Raw genomic sequence first — 22,034 nt, 5'->3', positions numbered from 1 at the left:
TATTATACAATCATATATAATGTATTATTGGAGAACACTTGAGATTTGCATTTATACTGAATTTGTGACTATTTTCTAGTTATTATTTTTATTGTTTTACTTGTAATGTTTTCTTAGATCAAATATCCAGTCATAGGCTTAAAGGGGTTGTGCAGTTTTTTTTTAAACTGCTGATCTATCTATCCTCTGGACCTGGGACCCCTGCCAATCAGCTGTCTGAGAAGGCAGCAGCGCTGGCAGTAGTGCAGCGGCCTTCTCGCTGTTTGCCGCAGGCCCAGTGACGTCACGACTAGTATCAATGGCCTGGGCGGGGCTAAGCTCCACTCAAGTGAACAGAGCTTAGCCCCGCCCAGGCCACAGATACTAGTCGTGACGTCACTGGGCCTGCGGAAAACAGCGGGAAGGCCGCGGCACTACTGCCAGCCCGCTGCCTTCTCAAACAGCTGATCAGCAGGGGTCCCGGGTGTCGGACCTCCGCCGATCAGATGTTGATGATCTATCCAGTGGAAAAAAAACTGCAGAACCCCTTTAAAACATGCATGAGCCATGACTAAAGCAAATATAGTAAATGGCGGCTCTCCCTACACAACTAGTGGACCTAGGTGCTCTTGTGCCAGGACTGCCCCACAGTCCTTTAAGGAAAAGTATCGGGTAAGTATATGAAGTGGAACAGGCACTCTATCACCTGAAGCTGCGAAGGGGTGTTTCTATAGGTCAATATGGTGTTTGGATACAGCGTGCACTGAGACAGTATATCGTATAAAAATATTTATTTGATTTAGAACATCCAATTCATATGATTGCTCAAAATAGGTTAAAAAGTAAAAAAATAAGGTTGGTGAAAAGATAGATAAAAAAGGTAGATAAAGGATAAAAAATAAAAAATGATAAAAATGTGATGATAATAAAAATGGTCAAAAATGGTGGAAAGTCCAATGAGATATAGTCTTGCAAATATAGTTCATATATACCAACCAAATGCCAGCTGTGGGGAGTGGGGTGGATACCGTTCTCTAGGTGTAGGTATGTCCCCTGTGATCCACTTTGTTTTGCGAGGAGCCTTAAAGTGTGTAAAGGAAGTTGTTCACCTGGTCGGTTTGTTGTCTCCGCAGCGTCTCTTTCTCCCCCTATGGTCTGGCCTGCTGGGGCGGCGTTGTGTCTCCCGGCCTGCTGTGAATGCTGTGCGCTACTTCCGGGTGGTGGATCACGTGACTGCCGGCGGGTCATGTGGCGTCCCATGTGACCGGAGTGCGGCCGGAGTTTAAATCTTCTTAGCGCGCTGTTTAATGGATACCGCTTCTCTTCCGCATAGACTGTAAGAGAAGCGGTATCCATTAAGAGACGCTGAGGAGACAAGAAACCGACCAGGTGAACAACTTCCTCATATCTCATTGGACTTTCCACCATTTTTATTATCATCACATTTTTATCATTTTGTATTTTTTATCCTTTATCTACCCTTATTTTATCTATCTTTTCACCAACCTTATTCTTTTACTTTTTAAAGGGAACCCGTCACCGGGATTTGGGGTATAGAGCTGAGGACATGGGTTGCTAGATGGCTGCTAGCACATCCGCAATACCCAGTCCCCATAGCTCTGTGTGCTTTTATTATGTATAAAAAACTATTTGATACATATGCAAATTAACCTGAGATGAGTCAGAGCTTGAAAATATGACTCTTCTCTGGTCACACAAGTAAGATATGACTCTTTTATGTTAATTTGCATATGTATCAAATCCGTTTTTTTACACAATAAACGCCCACAGAGCTATGGGGACTGGGTATTGTGGATGTGCTAGCGGCCATCTAGCAACCTATGTCCTCAGCTCTATACCCAAAATCCCGGTGACAGGTTCCCTTTAACCTATTTTGAGCAATCATATGAATTGGATGTTCTAAATCAAATAAATATTTTTATACGATATACTGTCTCAGTGCACGCTGTATCCAAACACCATATTGACCTATAGAAACACCCCTTCGCAGCTTCAGGTGATAGAGTGCCTGTTCCACCTTATATACTTACCCATGAGCCATGACTAGTTGACAGTGTTCAACCTATATTCCTTAGTGTCGTCTTCTTTTTATCTCTACAAAGATTTGACACTTGACTATAGTCTAGGTGTAGTACCCACGGGAAGTGTGAGTTGGCCTCAAATCCACATTTTATCTGACCCTTCCATATGCTTTACACAGCAGAACCACTAATTTATAATGGTTGCTGTGTAAGAACACAAACTTAGCACAGATTTTCCAGGAAGCAGTCATGATTTTGAACCACAGGCAACTAAACCAAAAGTGAAAAAAAAAAAAGGATTATTAAGTAATCGATACCGATATACTGATACAAATCAGCCATAAGGGGAAATGCTAAGAATCTACTTGACTGTTTAGTCTACATTACTTGGATTTGGTTCTAATAATAAAAGAAAAAGCATAGGGTGGGTATACAGTAGGGATGATTGAACTTCATATTTTGAAGTTCCAGTTCGTGTTGGGGTATATGCTGAATTGCGTTATGGATTCTGTTACCACAGACCATAACACAATTCCATGACGGAATGCATAACTAAATGCCTTTAGAGGAGTACTCTCCTGCATAACGGAAACCGGACAGATCCATTATGCAGGCCATAGACTTCTATTATGACGGAATGAATAACGGAATGCCTCTACAGGCATTCCGTTGTGGAATTGCATTATGGTCCGTGGTAACTGAATCCATAATGCAATTCAGAAAATACCCCAACCCGAACACGAACTTCAAAATATGAAGTTCGCTCATCCCTAGTATACAGGCACTATGGTTGTATTCAGTCACTTAGGACAATACAAATTGTATGCATACATCTGGCTTTAAAGGGGTTATGCCAAGATATAAAAAATTTAAATCAGACATCATATTACATGACAATCTAACAAAGCTAGAACCAGCCCCGTACTTGGGACCAGAGATCTCCATATTCATTAGATTCTCTTCAGGCTGGAAGCTCGGGGGTTGGATCTCTCTTGCTGTATCTGTTTCCCTGTAATTTCCACAGCTTCTCACAGAGGATATGGCTGGTGGCAGTTGAAGATTTAAACTGAGCGTATGTGACCACCTCAGTGCAGTGGAAAAGAAATAAGGAAAAGAACAAACAGCAGGAAGCGCTATACAGATACATTGTATTGAATAATTCAGTGGCTATACTACATTTTCAATTACATGTAATTACAAAAAGTATTCAGACCCAGGTGCTGGTTTGACAAATATAGAATATGTTTTGTGGCACAACCCCTTAAAGTCCTCTAACAGAAGCATGGATAATCATTTCATGTGACATACCATTACATATTATAATTTGCCCAGAATAATTCTATCTTACCTGATGGAGCTTCTCTTGTACTACTGGGATATGTGTGAGGAGCTCAGTCCATTGGTTATCTATCTGTGCAAGTTCTGAACGGAGTGAGGCTGTATCCACTTTTTTCAGCCGAAGCAACTGGTTTCCAGTGCTCAAGACAGATGACTTCAATGAGGATTTGGCATCAACTTCTTTAGAGAATTCCTGTCATTGAAGTATAACAAATAATATATACTAAGCAACACACAACAATTACAAGCTACACTTCAAACATCGGATTATAACTCACTCAAAGAGAAACTATCCAGCACTCTCACCACTCACAGACGTGAAGTAGAAAACCAGAAACGGAAGAAATTTCAAAGGGACGCTAAAGATTACCGAATAAATAGGATCTACAGATGGCAGAACAGCTATCCCCGATCCCAAGAATACCAGAGGGACTACTCCTCCTCCTCGGAGTCATCTTACTCCAGCAGAGAAAGGGAAAGCCACCACAGACAAGAAAATCGCTCGGTTCCTTTTTTAGGCCCAAAAAGAAACAGAGGCCGAATAATAAGACAAGAAGCGACAGGACCAACCAGGGACTACTCGTTGGGGAGGACAACCAGATCACAGGTAATGGAAACCTCACCACAATCACTTGTGATTAATATATCCTCCAAAACGCTCACACCAACACAGGTCCAGGTCCTATAGAAGGGTCTATCATTCTGTCCCTCGTACAGATATGACACCTTTCAGATGGAATTAGACCTCCAAAGATTCTTCAGGAACTTACGCTTAAAGGTACACTTTGGCAGTGATGACAGGAGACATCGCTCTCGGGACATACGCACAGGTGACGGTAAAACGTCAATATCAACCAAGATCAAACAGGTTCTACATACACATTTACAAATAGGCACCATTGACCAAGACACATTCACATATCTGACCAAACCCCATCCCATTATTCCTGCCTTATACACTCTACCCAAGGCCCAAGGTTCACAAACATCCTAATAAACCACCAGGCCATCCAATAGTTTTCTCATCGGACTCCATTTTATCCCCGTTATCTGTATTCCTTGAAAACATTTTGACACCTAAGGTCAAAACCCCTAAATTATTTTTATTGGACACATCCACATTCCTTCACATTATCAGGGATATTAAACAAGTCCATCCTGACTCCATTTTGGTCACACTTGACGTTGTTAGCCTCTACACCTCAATCACACATACCATCATTTGTAAAATCCAGGAACACACCTTCAAGAGAAATTAAATGTGATGTTGGCAAAACTAAGATAAGTCTGGTCATATCATAAACTGTTCAGTACTACAGAAGCAGTAAAGAAGAGGATGTGAGTTATATAGTACCTCCAACCACCTCGATCAAATATCAATGCCTTGTTTCTAGTATCTAGAGGAACTGTGCCATTCTAATTGCCTAAACAAAGCATACAGAAGACTATTCGGCATATACATACCAAGAAAGCATTCAGATGATCCCTGACTGTCTCCAGTTCTTGAGGGACAGTGACAGACTGTTCAGTCCAGAAGTCCAGCCTATCCATTGCAGAATGCAACCAGTGAAGAAGCTCAGCAGACTCATTTTTGTATCTGAAAGAAGCAGTATATCTCAATGAGAAGCTGACTTCAGTGAGAATATGAGTTCTGTTAAAAGTGTCTATTGCAGATTTTGTCACATTTTTACGGTGACCTACCACAGATATCTAGAACGATGCTTCTGCCCAACAATGTTCTATACCAGGGATCAGCAACCTTCCGCACTCCAGCTGCTGTGAAACCACAACTCCCAGCATGCACACTTACTCTGCTGTTCTTATCATTCCCATAGAAGTGAAAAGAGGTTTCTGGGAGTTGTAGTTTCAGAACAGCTGGAGTGCTGGAGGTTGTTTATCCCTGTTTTATACAAAACTTTTTAAAACGTTTGGAACGTTCAATCACGTTACACCAAGACTTGGTCCTAATTCAGATGTCCAGAATAAAAACTGCCTGTGCTGCGTCCACAACCCACAGATGAATTTTAACACAACAGTAGGTCTGTAGGACACAGACCTGGAGACCATGGCAGACAATAATCTCTCATGGTCTCCAAGTTCCTGATTCATCAGACACAGGCCAGAATCATGCATGCACTCAGTTTATATGCATGACCCTCAGTCCGTGCAGAAAAAAACAGAAATGTGGATAACACCACTTATTCTATGGGTCAGTGCTATGTCTGTGGGCAGATGGACAGCACTATGGATGTATTGTAAATTTTGTTTCTGTGAATATTGCCTTAATAAAATCTTGACTTAAAGATGTAACCTAACATTTTTATTTTTTAGTACCTTGTCCAGTGCTTGAGTATGTTCTCCAATCGATTCAGTTCTTTGGACACTTTGGTATTGTTGTTCAGCCACTGTTCACCCAATTGACTCAACAAGCCTTCCAGTTCTGGACAGTTGACAGACATGAGAAGTCTTTTTCCATCTTCTAGGACCTGGTAAAGTTTCGGCTGGTGTTCTGCTAAGCTTGACCTAAAGCACTGGAGAAAATTGGAAAGAAAATAAGATTACATATTATTCAGCACTAATTATTGTAGATCTGTATATTGCAGCTGCCATGTCCACAGCATTTTGAAGGCAGATATAGGCAGCAATGCCTCTGATCAGATATAAAAATACCCATGGACATTAGGAATTTAGAATTGGCTATAAAATGCAGACTTCCATATCTTGTGTTGAAATACTCCAACTCCCATCTACAAAGAATATTCACAAGAAATGTTATAAACCCATTCTTCATTGAAACACCAGATAAAAGAAGCAGCATTGTTGATACACAAAGGCCTCCTCTGCACATACAGCAGAGGCTGTCACCATATGATGCTTGAGAGTGAATGCTACTTAGCAAATTCAGATTCTTAATATGCCTGTAGAATGGCTGTGTGCATGAGGCAGAAATAAGACAATGCACATAGCAGACGGTATAAATGAGAATAACATATGATAATGCGGATGAGACAAAAATTACGGCTTATACAGAGGAGTCCACTCTTACCTTTCCACAAATATCATTAAAGACTATGGACACCTTCGAGCCATTTGTTTTGATTCAATTTTACTCATTTTGGGCTAAAATAATTTTTTGCAATTGTATTTTATTAACATGTTCAGCCGGTTTTGAGATACAAGGGTTAAAAAAATCTGTCTGTTTGCAGAGTATCACTTCTTAATTGCATCAGCCGACTGCTTATGTGAAGTCTTATCTCTGATTTACTGGCCTCATAAACATTCATTTAAGCCATATTCTGATCAGGTTGATAAGACTTTAGCTATAATGAGTGTTTATGAGGTCAGGAGGTCAGAAATAAGGCTTCACATGAGCCACCACCGACCGTCTGCAAATAGACTGCTTTTTTTTAACCTGTGTATTCCAAAAAGACCAATTGAAAAAGTTATTTCTAGCCCGAAATGAGTAAAATGCAATCATTAAAAAAATTCCCCGAAGGTGAACATAGCTTTTAAGGACTCCAATTTCAAATACAATAAAACATTGGAACACGCTAGCAAAACCTTTCAGGGGCTGTAATTCACAAAACAACCACTGGCTGGCCGCATCTAAAATCATATACATCTCCAAACAGAGTATCGCATTTTAAAGAAAATTGGTTCCAGCATTAATTTTAGCTTTAGTTTTTTCCCTTCTCTGCTGTGGTTATGTGTGGATTTATGTTACTCCAAAAAGAAATAAAGTAGATAAAATGTACCTGCAGTCCTGCGGAAAAGATAATGCAGCACGGTATCACATCAGATCGGCTGCTGTATCTAGTTTTGATGGGAAAGCAATAAATACTTTATTTTATGTAATTACCTGATATAGCTCAATTCTTTCTGTTAGTCTTTCTTCTGATTCTTCCACCAGACCCACAACAGGGATGTTACTTTCAATGGATTCCAGTTGTTTGCTCAGTTCTAGATACTTGTCGTCCAGTAGCATCCACGTCTACAGAAATTTGATGTGAACAAATGTTGAGTATGGGTGACAATGTAATACAACGCAATGAATTATATACCCCCGTTGTCTACATAAAACAATGTCAATTGCTGATTCATTGTTAAAGGGGCTTTCCAAGATATTTTTTACTGATGAACTATCAGTGTGCTCGCACCACGGCCTTCTCCAACTTTCCCTAGGCAAGAGACGTGACGTTCATTGGTCACGTGGCCTAGGCGCAGCTCAGCCCCGGTCAAGTTAATAGGGGTGAGCTGCGACACCAAGCACAGCCGCTATACAATGGACGGCGCTGTCCCTGGTGAGCAGGGGGAAAGTTGCAGGGCTTCTCAAACAGCTGATCAGCAGGGGGTCTCAGGCATCAGACGCCCACCAATCAGGTACTGATGACCTAAAAAGGTACTGATGATCAGTAAAAAAATCTTGCAAAACCTTCTTAAGACAGAGAATATTTTTGATCACCCATTCCTCTTTGCATGCATGTATGACATTCTGGAGAGGTTAATATCAGTAGTTGATTCATACTGGTTTGTAAGGATATGCTGTCATCCCAATTGAAAAGGCTGGAGTTGTTATGGGGGGGCATCCCAGCAACCAATGTGGTCTAACTGTTGATGGTAAAATGTTATTTAATATGTCCGTAAGTCTGTATGGCTGCGCACAACAACAGAAAAGCGCCTAGAGTGTATCAGATGCACATGCAAATAACCGCCTTAATGAACATTATGAAATATAGTAAATCCTTCTTATGTGACCTAAGACAAGGTGACCTAAATTAATTGATAGACTGTAAATGAAAATCACAGTTAACGCCAAGGAAGAAGCATTCATAACTATAGATTTGTTGAATCCTGGATTAGTCCAGATTAGGGCAGCACAGTAATTCACACTGCATATGCTTATTATGGTATTTCCCAAGTTTTAACCTCTGAAGTAATGGCTGAGGTCAGATTTTTTACAGTATGCAGATGACCTATAATCGTTTTTGAACATTATACACGGTATTCCTGTGGGACATTATTGCACAGTAAAATGTTTTACAATGCTACCTAATACTAGTGAGCACAATGATAACCACATATTTTGTGCTGACTACATACAGTCCAATTAACATTATACAAATCCTCCTACCTCGAGCACATACTCCAGCTCTACGCCTCTCTTGTGAGATTGTTTTAGCACAGCCGATGCCTTTGCCATCAAGTCTGAGTGGTGCTGCGTCTCTCTGGATGAAGAATAGCTGCTGATTTTCCTGAAAAGTGTTTCTGTGAGAATCATATGCGACTCCAGTCCTTGGAAATACTCCTGGAAAAAGATGTTGATATGTTGATATACATGGCCTTTACTAATAGCTTAGAATACGATAGGCGGCAAAATTTCACATTACTAGTATTATTTGTACAGGACTTGTCTCTACTGCTAATGTAACCTATGGTGCTGGATGACACCATAGGTTAAACAACTCAGGGATCTGTTTTAAGATTAGACATTTACCTTATGCTTCTGTAACATAATGTTGACCTCATGTCTAGAAGCAGCAATGCATTTCTTTCCTCCTGACATCTTCTCCTGTCCTGTCTCGATCAGATCAGCCAGGTCCTGCAGGGCTCTCTCATACTGACTTTTTAGGGCAAGGTTCTGATTCAGCCCGCTTCTCCTGGAGCTGATGACCATCATGAGTTCATCATAGGTGTCCTGGAGGAAAGCAATATGTTAATGATCAGCACACAAAGATACCGACATTTGGAAGGTAGTAAAATACGTTTTTTAGAAATTTTCATTTTAGTACAAAAAAAAAGAATAGAAAACTCTGCTCTTTTTACCTGAAGTTTGGATAGCTCTTGCATGGATTGCTGGTCCACTTGTAGTTTGTCTCCATGTTTTTTCAACTCTGCAATTTCATTATCCAGTTCTTTCAAACTATCTTCAGCTTGCATTATTGCCTGTGTGAGCAAAAGAACATCAGTAAAATTAAGTGTGGTCAAACATCTTAAAGCCTTCTAGTGTCAGACTTGTCCACCAAAGTACAGATTGCTCCTCCAGTGGTCCTATGTTCCAGCAGAACACCATTTGAAGCTGATTTGGAACTGGTCACTTGCTGCTGGAGATGATTTATAAATAACCAACTAGAATTATTAATTGGTCACAATTACACAACCATAAAAGCATGGCTGGGAATGCTGTTAAAAGTAGGACACTTGATCCCGGCCTTCAGAATGACTTTTGTCTGTGGGGCCAAAGTACCCCATTTATTAATATTCTCTCATAACAATTCAGAGATTACATTCCTGCTCATAGGTAGAAAACTGCTCACTTGTTTCAGTCCCCACCTCCTCCTATACCACCCAACAGCAGCACTACTTAAAGGGAACCTGTCATCAACTTTATGCTGACCTCACTGAGGGCAGCATACATTAGTGACAGAAATGCTGATCTCTGCGGTGTGTCACACATCAGCTAAAAGTAAGTGGTTGCCGAGAACCAGCATCATAATCATTGCAGCACAGGACCTGAAAAGAGTCAAGTCTACTTGAGAAGAGTCCTGGTTATTCAGAATCTCCTGCTCTCCCCGACCCATCTGCTGATGATTGTCAGTTCTCTCCTAGAGAGAGAGGGAGAAAACTAGGTAGAAGACTGTCCGTCATCAGCAGGTGGGCAGGAATTTATGACTAACCAGGACTCTTCTCAGGTGGTCGTGTGATGTTGGTTCTCGGCAACCACTTACTTTTAACTTATAAATGACGCTGAAATCAACTCATCTGTCTCTACTTTATACTGCCGTTAGTATGGTCAGAATAAAGTTGATAACAGGTTCCCTTTAAATAAAAGGGAGCATCCCTTAATATCGCCACTTTAGTACTGAAAACCAAAGGACTTCAACAAATTGTAGGTATACACCATTGGCAATTTAATGGGGTCCACCCATTTACTACTTATAGTCTATCCTTTTATATTTTAATACATTACCCAAACACCCAAAACACTCCCAACAATCAGCTTTTGCAGAGTAGCTCAGCGGCTGGACTACACAGCTTCCTCCATTGTGTAGGACCTCCACTGCTCAGATACTGATGGCCTATCTTGTGGACAACCTATTTAAAGGGGCACTTTTGTCAGAAATGGGTAATTTTTTAACTCTAAATTCAATAGAAATAGAAAAACTATGTTTTTTTTCTATAACTTTTGGATGTTTTTATTTTTCATTTCAGCAGTACTATACCAATAAACATTAAAGGGGTTCTGCAGTTTGTTTAAACTGATGATCTATCCTCTGGATAGATCATCAGCATCTGATTGGCGGGGGTCTGACACCCGGGACCCCCGCCAATCAACTGTTTGAGAAGGCAGCGGCGCTCCAGCAGCCCCATGGCCTTCTCACTGTTTACCGCAGGCCCAGTGACGTCACGACTAGTATCAACTGGCCTGGGCATGGCTAAGCTCTGTTTACTTGAATGGAGCTTAGCCCCGCCCAGGCAAGTTGATACTAGTCGTGACGTCACTGGGCCAGCGGTAAACAGTGAGAAGGCAGTGGCGCTGAAAGAGCGCCGCTGGTGGAGCGCCGCTGCCTTCTCAAACAGCTGATCGGTGGGGGTCCCGGGTGTCGGACCCCTGCCGATCAGATGCTGATGATCTATCCAGAGGATAGCTCATCAGTTTAAACAAACTGCAGAACCCCTTTAAATACTGTCTGTATTTAGCAGTAAGCACATAGATAAAAATCCTGTATGTTTAGGGAACACACTGTCAGTTTACTGCTGCTGTGATGGGAAGAGGCTATGTGCTAGCATAATGATAGATTGTCGAATAGAGTACGGCACTGCTATTGTTCTCTCGATAAGCCTCCATGACGAAGAAGAGCATTGAAACTTGTTGCATCTTTAGATATTTCTAGAGATTTTTCACCAATTTTGCTCCACCTACTGGACTGAGATTGCAAAGACATTGTGTAACATTTTAAACTCCATGTATCACTGCAAATTATGTCATACTGAAATATTGTATGTTTCTTGTTTTGTAAATCTTTAAATAAAGATGTTTTAAAACAAAAAAAGCCACAGTTCATAAACTAAACTGTCTAAATCCTGGTCAAGCAGCAAGGCATGACTACTTTTCACTTCATTTTTACAAACGGACGTTCATAGTGTAAATGGATATAATTTCTGGTGCAAATAGTAAATAAATGTGTCTCAGCAGATCAGACAATATATTGGAGTACAATGCGCCATAAAAAGGCACAAATACATTGGGTTTCCTGAATGTCACGATTTTGCTCCACTTATCAGATAGCTACTTTCCGAATGCTATAAGACAGGCAAATTACAAGGAATGATGACTCTCCAACTTCCTGTTACACCTGGACTGAGGAAACCTTCAGTGTCTTAGTGCCAACATCAATAAAGATGAAGAAGGGCCAAGATACAGATGCAGCTGAGCTAAACTTGGATCTGGCAAAACCGATGCCAACTAAATGCATTTTAAGACTGATCAGGATCCTGATCCGTCTTACAAATGCATTGCAAGAACAGATCCGTCTGTCCGTTTGTCATACGGACAAACAGATCCGTTACGATTTTTTTTTCACAAAGGACGGATCTGTCATTCCGGTATTTTGAATGCATTCAGGCAAGTCTTCAGTTTTTTTGGACGGAGTCAAAAAGACTGAACTGAAGACATCCTGAACGGATTACTCTCCATTCAGAATGCATTAGGATAAAACTGATCAGTTCAGAAAAACGCTAGTGTGAAAGTACCCTAACACGTTAAAAAATGGCACAAAAAGGTGAACTAACTCTTTCAATGTGGCTTTTGTCACAAGATGGCACGAGATAACACTATGCCATGTGTTATCACAATTAATTTTAGCTCGGCTACATCTATAAATCTGCCAGACATGATCAGAGGCAGTATGTAACTGCATGGAATAAAATATATAGAGTGTTCAGATATAAAAGATACAAATGAAGCAGGCTAAGTTTGCCATTTGGCCCAATTTAAGGTGATATTATGTAGTGGGTGGTAGTATTCGCTCTATTGCCTGTCAGGAGGCTCATTCCAGTGCTGATCAGATGTTGTGCCCAACACAGGCTTCAGCTAGAGCCTAATAGTTGAAAGAGGGGGGTTCTCCAGGGTGATGGCATCCAGATAAGGGTACTTTCACACTTGCGTTGGAGGATTCCGGCAGGCAGTTCCGTCGCCGGAACTGCCTGCCGGATACGTAAATCCGTATGCAAACGGATAGCATTTGTTTCCGTATCCAGATGACAAATGCATTGAAATATCGTATCCGTCTCTACGGTGTCATCCGGAAAAACGGATCCGGTATTTATTTTTTTCACATTTTTAAAGGTCTGCACAGGTTTTCCAGAACACTTGGTACCGGATACGGCACTAATACGTTTTAATGCAAGTGTTCTGGAAGACATCCTGATGCATCCTGAACGGAATGCTCTCCATTCAGAATGCATGAGGATAAAACTGAAGCATTTTTTTCCGGTATTGAGCCCCTGTGACAGAACTCAATACCGGAAAACTTTAACGCTAGTATGAAAGTACCCAGCAAGATTTTTTGCTAAATCTTACAGTATGAGTTTGGCTTGAAGCTGAATTTTCAGTAAATATGAAGCCTAAAAATATTAATGACAACGTATGCTCTACTACAACTTTAAATGTGTACACCGTACTGTGAGGGTTTATTATAAAAGATAAATTCTGACTATTACCACTTATTGTTCCAAATATTGCTTATGACCAACCATTAATGTAACACTCACTGACCATAGACATTTCTATGGCAGTTTGAGTCATTTCTTTACCAATATTATATTTACATTGAAAATATTATTCCAAGCATGTGTCACACTAAAAGCCTGCGTGTGGTCCTCCATTCCCATGTTATGGTCATGCAGATTAGGATGGTCATACGTGTACGTAAGACTGAAGGTATGTTACTTAACTTACCAGTCCTGTTAAAAGGGTTCTCCGGTACTGTTATATACAGTATTAACTCAGGATAGGCCATCAATATCTGCTCGGCAGGTGTCCTCCAACGCACCTCCTAAGTCGGTTCTTTCTGAGTAGCTGACGTTGTCACTACACAGCTCCATCCATTGTGTAATGGACAGAACTAGTTACTGCAGCGCTGCTCGCATTAATAGAGCAGTGTTGCAGTAACCAGCTTTGTCCACTACACAGTGCACAGAGCTATAGCCCTGGAGCTGACGTCTGATGCTGATTGGCCAGGGTGTGGTAGATCAGACCCCTGCGGACCAGATATTGATGGTCTAGCTACTTTTATAGTGTTTTCCAAGATAAAGAAATTTTTATTAAAAATGGGCAAATCAGGTTAAAAATATAAAAGAAGCAATACCTCGCCGATCCCCTGCCACTGCCATTACAATGCTTATCCACCTACTTCTGCTCCTGGCATGACACACAGGAAATTGTTGGAGATGTCTGCTCAGCCAATCACTGGTTGAGGGAGGGAAGGGGGGGGGTCATCACTGAGGCCAGTAATTGGTTTAGGAGGCATTTCCAGCACTGGAGCAGTGTGAGAATGGCAGCAGTACGGAATTAGTGAGGTAATGCTTCTTTTTAATTTTTAACCCATTCTGTCCATTTTAGAAAAAAAAAATCCCCTCCTCCACAAATAAAAGCCACATTCAGCATTCCTTGTTCCTGCAAAAATCATTCAACTTCTGCTTCTTATCTGCTTTTGGATAACCAATTACAATAAGTCCTATTAGGATAAACACAGTTTACATGTGAATGTAGACTTGTCCCCATGATTGGTCCAAGCAGGGAGACACTTCAAAGAACAGCTCTCCCTCAGTGGGACTCCTGATTTCAATGGGTGTCTTGTAATGGCTCATTGCCAGTTCTGGCCTCACAATCAGCTGGTTGCGGGGAAAGGGAGGCACGACTTAATTAAAGGGGGTCATTCAAAGCAGACAATCTGTCTTAATGTGTGGTTACACTTTGTATTTTCAGTAGCCCAAAAATTCTGGTAATCCAATATAGATGATCTAGAATCTAATAAAGGGAATTTCACAGATCTGAGGTGGGACAACCATTTATGAGGATCCTTTTGGATGTTCTCTACAATAAAGTGTTTATATAAACATCCAATAATCCAGAGTGTTTGATAACCCTGCACCTATAAAGGCCCTAAAGTAAATGAGAGTAGTGCTGCAGTTACCAACTCCATCCACTAGAAAATGGATGGAGCAGTGTAGTTCTGGTGCAGCTACACAGTAATAGCTGATTGGTTGAGGTGCATGGTGTTGGACCCCTGACGATCAGATGTTTATAGCCTATCCTGAGGATAGGTATTTCATTGTATTTGTGAGTTATACCCTCCTTTCGTTTTGTCATGTGACCAACTCTATGATCTCCAACGGACAGGACAGGAAGTCAGTTACTTCTCTATTCTTTCCTATGAGACTGACATTGAGGCTCCCAAAGAAATACATAAAGAAACTAGCTTCCTGTCCACACATAAGATGCTGTGGGAGTGATGATCACATGACACAGCTGAGGATCAGAAGGGAGGTTATAACTCACAAATACAGTCACTGGTAAGAGGATTACCTTCACTACAGTTTACATCTGGTACCTTTCTACAGGTCAGAGAATGAAAACTTTTGTGGGAGTGCTTCTTTAAGGCCACAACATATTGCCAATGTGCTTTAATTAACTGTAATCTTTTTATAGGTTCTTGATGAGTTAAGAGGTCAAATGACTGTGCAAAATTTTTTTATTAAACTTTTATTTTTGTATTCGTTTTTTTATTTAAAAAAAATGTTGATCTCTTTGTATCAGCTATATTCAAAGAATATTTTAAAAATGTATACAGTTCTAAATATCGTACAGTATATTCTGTCCTGCAAATCAGAACACTAGGGTTAGCTTAAAATCCCAGATATCTTTAGCTGAAGCATGGTTGCTTAGTGAGTACTAACACATACAACAGTATATATGGAGAAAAGCCGGCTCGACATACTGTAATGGTTCTCTAGAGACAGATAATATATTCTCCCTTTGCACAGTTCCGCCTTAGTTGCTTCTTCTACAGACACTAACAATTTCATACTCAGAAAGCAGACAGGCTGTCTTTTTATTCGGTGCATTTATTAAAGCAAACAGAAAATATATAGCTCACCATTTAACGGTGATAACTATAAGATAAAGTGCTCTGTCAATTTACAAAGAACAGAAACAAATACAAAGCTATGCTATAAAACCTTAAAACCATGTACGCCTGTACAATGGAATATACAGAAAATGCATTAAGATACTCTTGACATTTATGGTATCTAACATCAGGAAACCCCAAACCTATGTAGAGAACGGGTATGCCCCATCCCTGTGAGGTGGCCGCTGTTCGCTACATCCTAGCCAAGAATAAATAAAGAGGTGGTCACATGTGTTCAGCTGTGTCCATAACTCCCTTAGAAATGAATGGGCTGAAAATACCCCATAAATGTCTGGGCTGAAAATACCCCTTTAAATGAATAGTGATTTATTAAAAATCTGTGTAAAGATAAAAATTTGAGTTGTGGTCAAATTTAATACGCAAATATTGTGTCCATTATGAAACTGACCTATCATCCTCCTATATTGTTATGGGACAGCAAAGTATGAGGACATGTCTGCGAAATATGTGCCCAGATGACACACAAAGTATTGCATAGAGAGGGAAAATGTAATATTAATGTATATCGTAGCCATTCAAATAAATGGCCGTCTATGTAGTGCACAGAGAAGCCAATATTAAACTCATGGAGAACCCCTTTAAGTAATCAATTTAGTAAAACACTGGCACCTGTATTTTACATGGCGTACTGTTTGCATCTGATGTATATGTGGTATAATAATTTCTCTGCGACTTCTAACACTGAGGCAAAGTTGACAAAGAAGACATATTTTATAAAGAAGCACAGATACATAGAGAAGATAAAACCTCTACAGCATGTATGATAAAGTTATGAACAAAGTTAACGATATCGTGGAATGCGACCCATTTGGTAGAGGCTTCCTGTAGACTGAAGAAAAGGACAGAATCCCTGGAAATATGAAATGCAACAAAAAAGTGTTTCAAAAGTCAGACACAGGAAGATATGGAAGGTGATTTTATAAAAAAGGAAATGTGCAGCACACGCAGCAGCCCAACATAAAACATTCAGTACTACTGTAACCCCACCATGAAACATACAAGGATTGGGCGTCCTGGGAGTGTAGTAGTATTCTAATCCACTGCAGATGTTCCCTACTACTGTATGTCTGCCACACTGGATGGTTTCTGATCTTTAATATATGGAACAAACACAGCCACTTGGACTAGCTCACCAGAGTAAACCCAAGTTCTGACATGGTAATGGGGTCCATTCCCAACAAAGCCTTTGAGGTGCACTATGGGAAAATCTTGCTTCCAGATGGTGAGGGGCACTCTTTGGTCTATACCTACCCTACTTTTAACCTCATAACAGTTCTGCCAAAGTGCTCCAGCAGCAGAGGGAGGGGTGAAGACAGTTTTTGCTGCTCATATCTCTGGAGTGGTAGCAGCTAGAGATATGGGCTTTGTCTTGTTAGAAATCGTGATGGCAGTGAATACAGCTGAAAGTGAAAGTAAATGCAGATTTTACCACCTTTATTCCTGACCAGATTTCTAACTGATATCTCCTGCTGATATTGTGCTAATGCTGTGTTTCTGGTCTTACCCGTATATAAAAGCTTGTACAGCCAGCTAAAGCAGCCCCCCCCCCTCCCCGCTCCTCGAGGCGGTTAAGGTGCCCCAGTCATTACTCTTCATTTACCTTGTCTCTATGTATGTGACCTTAATACTGATGCTATACTCAGAAATCATAACTTGCTGTAAACTTGGGTAAGCATATGCTTTCTTTAGCAAAGTAATTATTATGGGGTGGACATCACCTTATGTCATTGTGGGTGTTGTTCCACACCATGTGATAGATGTATAGATTATTAGTAAAGATGAATTTGTACCCTTCATTTTTTTTTTTTTTTGGTTGAGATGATCATTTTTATTACGAGGATTGAGTATAAATGTTTGCGGCTGCTTTGAGTTTTGCACTTTGTTAGTAATTAGTAAGTTACACAGACACAAGATAAAGTGCAAGAAGGGAAAAAGAAGACAACACAAATACTTGGTGGAATGTATAATACAATCCCTTAGATGCATCCAAATCTTATACCTTGGGGAGATTTGAGCTGTTTATGTAAGGCACTGCACAATAACATAAATTACAAAAGCAAACAACCCCTTTAAAAAGCATAAAAGGACAGACAGAGAACGGAGTGCACATAAAACATGTATTCCAAGAGCTATATAAATGATGATCCTTTCCTTTAGTTCCACAGTTTTGGTCCTGGTGCTTTCTGGGCAAAAACAGCCTAAAAAAAGCCTCACTTTGAGAAGTGTGTTTTGAACTATTTTTGAGGCATTTTTTTTTCCTGTCTTGTGGTTTTCATAACAATCCAAAATTTGACTAGTTCAACTGTTAGACTTGTGTCACACATAGTTTTCCGGAGTTTTTGAGAGGTTAGGGGGATGTTGGTACAATTATTATTGCTGGTGTTTTTGACACTTTTTAGGTAAAAAAGTAAGTTTCAGAAGTTACATAGAAGCCTATAGGAAATACTGTACTAAACATAGGACAAACAGGTGTCTTTCAGTAGTGGCGATTTTTCACCCTTGAGGTGCGTTTTTCAGGTTAATGGTGTTTTTTTTTTCAGATTGCAGCATGCATGGAGTCTGGCATTTTTTCCTGTAATGCCTACTGTTTTTCTATGCTGTTTTTTTTTTTATCAAAGCTTTTTTCCCATACAGTGACAGGGGACACATACATTTCTTTAAAAAATCCATTAAAAATGCTATATGGGCAAAGAGCTTTAAAAATACCTCAAAAATGCAATAAAAACTCTGATCAAGTTAGGCTTTTAGGCAACAAAATAATGTTTAATTTATCAAGGTAAATTATCCATCTGTGTTGTATGGTCAGGATGGGACATATAGCAAATGCAGCACACGTGTTTTTTCTTGTAGTGGTGTTTTTTGGGTTAATGGCTTTTTAAAAAAAAAATCACAACATGGGTCTGGAGTTTTTTCATTGTCTGGCATTTTTGTCCCATAGACATCCATTGGGTTTGTGCCAGGTCTGTGTTGAATTTTTAGTGGCATTTAGAATGGCATTTTTTTTTACCAATGTATGTCCCCATATTGCTCTACAGAGAAAGTGGCATAAAAATGCAAGGCACACAAAAATGCCAAGTGGTAAAACAAATTATATAGGCAAAAAGACTCAAAAAGACATTAAAAAAACCCACAAAAAACACTGGCTGCTTTTTTAAGCATTTTTTGCCCCCAAAAACATGCACAGCACAAAACTATGTATGACAGCACCCAATATACCATTTCAATGGATCACATTAGTTAACAAGAAGATTTTTTTTATCTTCTTGAAATTTTTATAATATCTTGATAACATCATCACTGTTATTTATCATTAAAACTATATGCATAAATTACCTGCATTTGGTCTTTGGCTGGCCTTTCAGCTGCTTCTGCTAGTTTGCTCAGTATGATGTATTTGCTATCGGCCAAAGACGTAAAGAGTACCTTCAAATCATTCTACAAAAAAATAATAATACACATTTATTTGAATTTATTGCTTGTTTAACTGAATCTGAGACCCTACTGTAACCTATTATTTCTGAACCCAATATGATGAATTACTTTATTTTACTTGTTTTGTTGTATCTTACCATCAGCCCACAGTAGTCGTGCCAGGATTATAAATCATATCACAGGCTAATCTGAAAGGTTAGGCTGTTCAGGATTATAAACTATAGGCTCATTTACATGGGCCTATACTCAAGACAATGACATGTACTCCCAATCACTGCCAACTTCTGTATTAAAGGGGTTGTCCGGGTTCAGAGCTGAACCCAGACACAAGCCCTTCTTTCCCTACTCAGCACCTCTGTCATCAGCATCGGAGCATTTCATGCTCCAATACTCTCCCTTGCCCTGCACTGTATCATGCAGGGTAAGGGCTTTTTTGTTTACATTTTTACATTGCTAGGAGGAGGTCATTTTACAGGCTAGGACAGCGCTAAAGCCCACCCATTAGTGCCGGTGATGTCACCGGGCTCACTGCTAGGGGGAAGCCTCGGCCTAGCATTCCCATACAGAGACCCGGTACGTCGCCAGATCTCCTAAACAATGCCCTTGCCCTGCGCAAATGAGCGGAGGGCAAGGGAAAACATGCTCATGTATCTGGGAGCAGCGGCGGCGTTGCTATTACACCTAGAGAAATGTAATGCTGCAGACAATTACTGCCTGTGGCAGTAGTCTGCTATGGCCTGTAAATGGCTGCAATGGGACTGCTTGAGATACGGATGTAGTAGAGTTAACACTCATGATTTATGAGACGTGTTATCTAAACTAAATGCGTTAAGCAAACACCTTCAATTGCTTTTCAATGGCTTTTGTCTCAAGATAACGCGATGAGTTAAAGGATAACTGTCTTTTTTTTTTTTTTAGAGTATTGGATTGTGGTGATTAATATCTCCTTGGTGGCCCTATTTAAACTTTTCACTGTGTATTCAATTACCCCTTAATTCAACAGTTTAGTTCCCTGTACTGCCTACTTTTACCTCTGCTTAAAATCAGGTTGCTATGCAGGCAGTGGCTTATCTATCACGAGGCAAACAAGGCATTTGCCAAGGGCGGCACTTGCCAATGGGGCTGCAAAATGCCTCGTTTGCCCCTGTCCCATCCGTCTTATATGCCGGTATACTCAGAAGATCCGATGGTATATTCTAACCCCGAGGCGTTCCCATGGTGACGGGGACGCTTGCCTGGGTGTTAGAATATACCATCGGATCTGTGTTTTCACAATCTCAGTGAGATCGTAAAAACTCAAATCCGATGTTATATTCTAACCCCCAGGCGTTCCCATGGTGACAGGGACGTTTGCCTGGGGATTAGAATATACAGGGCCACGCCGCTCACTGGAGAACATTTATAAACGAATAATTAACTTTAATCATTGCTAATCTCTTTACTGGATACGTCTTGACTCTTAGCTCTGGTAACAGCAGGCAGTGCGGGCGGCGCTCACTCACTGACGTCACGCGCCTGCGCCACCTAGTGGGAGGAGCAGGTGCGTGACGTCAGTGAGTGGGCGCCGCCCCCCGCACTGCCTGCTGTTACCAGAGCTAAGAGTCAAGACAGAGTAAGATATCCAGTAAAGAGATTAGCGATGATTAAAGTTAAAGTTAATGATTCGTTTATAAATGTTCTCCTGTGAGTGTCGGGGAGGGGGATCTGTTGATTGCACTATTTAGGGAGGGGGGATCTGTGGATGGCACTGTTTAAGGAGGGGGATCTGTGGATGGCACTATTTAGGGGAGGGGGATCTATGGATGGCACTATTTAGGGAGGGGGGGATCTGTTGATGGCACTGTTTAGGGGGGATATCTGTGGATGGCACTGTTTAGGGGAGGGGGATCTGTGGATGGCACTATTTAGGGGAGGGGGATCTGTTGATGGCACTATTTAGGGAGGGGGGATCTGTGGATGGCACTGTTTAAGGAGGGGGATCTGTGGATGGCACTATTTAGGGGAGGGGGATCTGTGGATGGCACTATTTAGGGAGGGAGGATCTGTTGATGGCACTGTTTAGGGGGGAGATCTGTGGATGGCACTGTTTAGGGGAGGGGGATCTGTGGATGGCACTATTTAGGGGAGGGGGATCTGTGGATGGCACTGTTTAGGGGAGGGGGATCTGTGGTTGGCACTGTTTAGGGGAGGGAGATCTGTGGATGGCACTGTTTAGGGGAGGGGGATCTGTTGATGGCACTATTTAGGGGGGAGATCTGTGGATGGCACTGTTTAAGGAGGGGAATCTGTGGATGGCACTATTTAGGGGAGGGGGATCTGTGGATGGCACTATTTAGGGAGGGGTATCTGTGGATGGCACTGTTTAGGGGGGAGATCTGTGGATGGCACTGTTTAGGGGGGTGATCTGTGGATGGCACTGTTTAAGGAGGGGGATCTGTGGATGGCACTGTTTAGGGGAGGGGGATCTGTGGATGGCACTATTTAGGGGAGGGGGATCTGTGGATGGCACTGTTTAGGGGAGGGGGATCTGTGGATGGCACTGTTTAGGGGAGGGAGATCTGTGGATGGCACTATTTAGGGGAGGGGGATCTGTTGATGGCACTATTTAGGGGGGAGATCTGTGGATGGCACTGTTTAGGGGAGGGTGATCTGTAAATGGCACTGTTTAGGGGAGGGGGATCTGTGGATGGCACTGTTTAGGGGAGGGGGATCTGTGGATGCCACTGTTTCGGGGAGGGGGATCCGTGGATGGCACTGTTTAGGGGAGGGGGATCTGTGGATGGCACATAGGAAGGGGTGGGGTTTAGAGAGAAAGGGGTTTGGCCTTGACAGGAAGGGGTGGGGTTTAGAGAGAAAGGGGTTTGACCTTGACAGGAAGGGGTGGGGTTTAGAGAGAAAGGGGTTTGGCCTTGACAGGAATAGGTGGGGTTTAGAGAGAAATGGGTTTGGCCTTGACAGGAAGGGGTGGGTCAAATTTATATTAGGGGGGCGCCCGAGTTTAGTCTCGCCTAGGGCAGCACAAAACCAAGAT

The 22,034-nt window shown here is 41.3% G+C and overlaps 1 protein-coding gene across 4 annotated transcripts in view; it reads right to left on the bottom strand.

Moving 5' to 3' along the window:
• Positions 1-22,034, bottom strand: part of SYNE1 (spectrin repeat containing nuclear envelope protein 1) — a 413,129-nt gene that overhangs the window by 97,471 nt on the left and 293,624 nt on the right. For all 4 annotated transcript variants that reach the window (XM_040429494.1, XM_040429495.1, XM_040429497.1 and 1 more), the window contains 8 exons: positions 18,905-19,006; positions 9,183-9,302; positions 8,854-9,054; positions 8,491-8,664; positions 7,219-7,350; positions 5,694-5,890; positions 4,824-4,956; positions 3,370-3,552 (listed from right to left, as the gene is read on the bottom strand). In XM_040429494.1, the coding sequence (XP_040285428.1) occupies positions 3,370-3,552; positions 4,824-4,956; positions 5,694-5,890; positions 7,219-7,350; positions 8,491-8,664; positions 8,854-9,054; positions 9,183-9,302; positions 18,905-19,006 (1,242 nt within the window). The remainder of the gene's footprint in view (positions 1-3,369; positions 3,553-4,823; positions 4,957-5,693; positions 5,891-7,218; positions 7,351-8,490; positions 8,665-8,853; positions 9,055-9,182; positions 9,303-18,904; positions 19,007-22,034) is intronic.

This window comes from Bufo bufo, chromosome 4 (genome assembly GCF_905171765.1).
Source record: "Bufo bufo chromosome 4, aBufBuf1.1, whole genome shotgun sequence".
NCBI lineage: Eukaryota > Metazoa > Chordata > Amphibia > Anura > Bufonidae > Bufo > Bufo bufo.
This window is presented reverse-complemented; position numbering and strand designations above follow the sequence as displayed.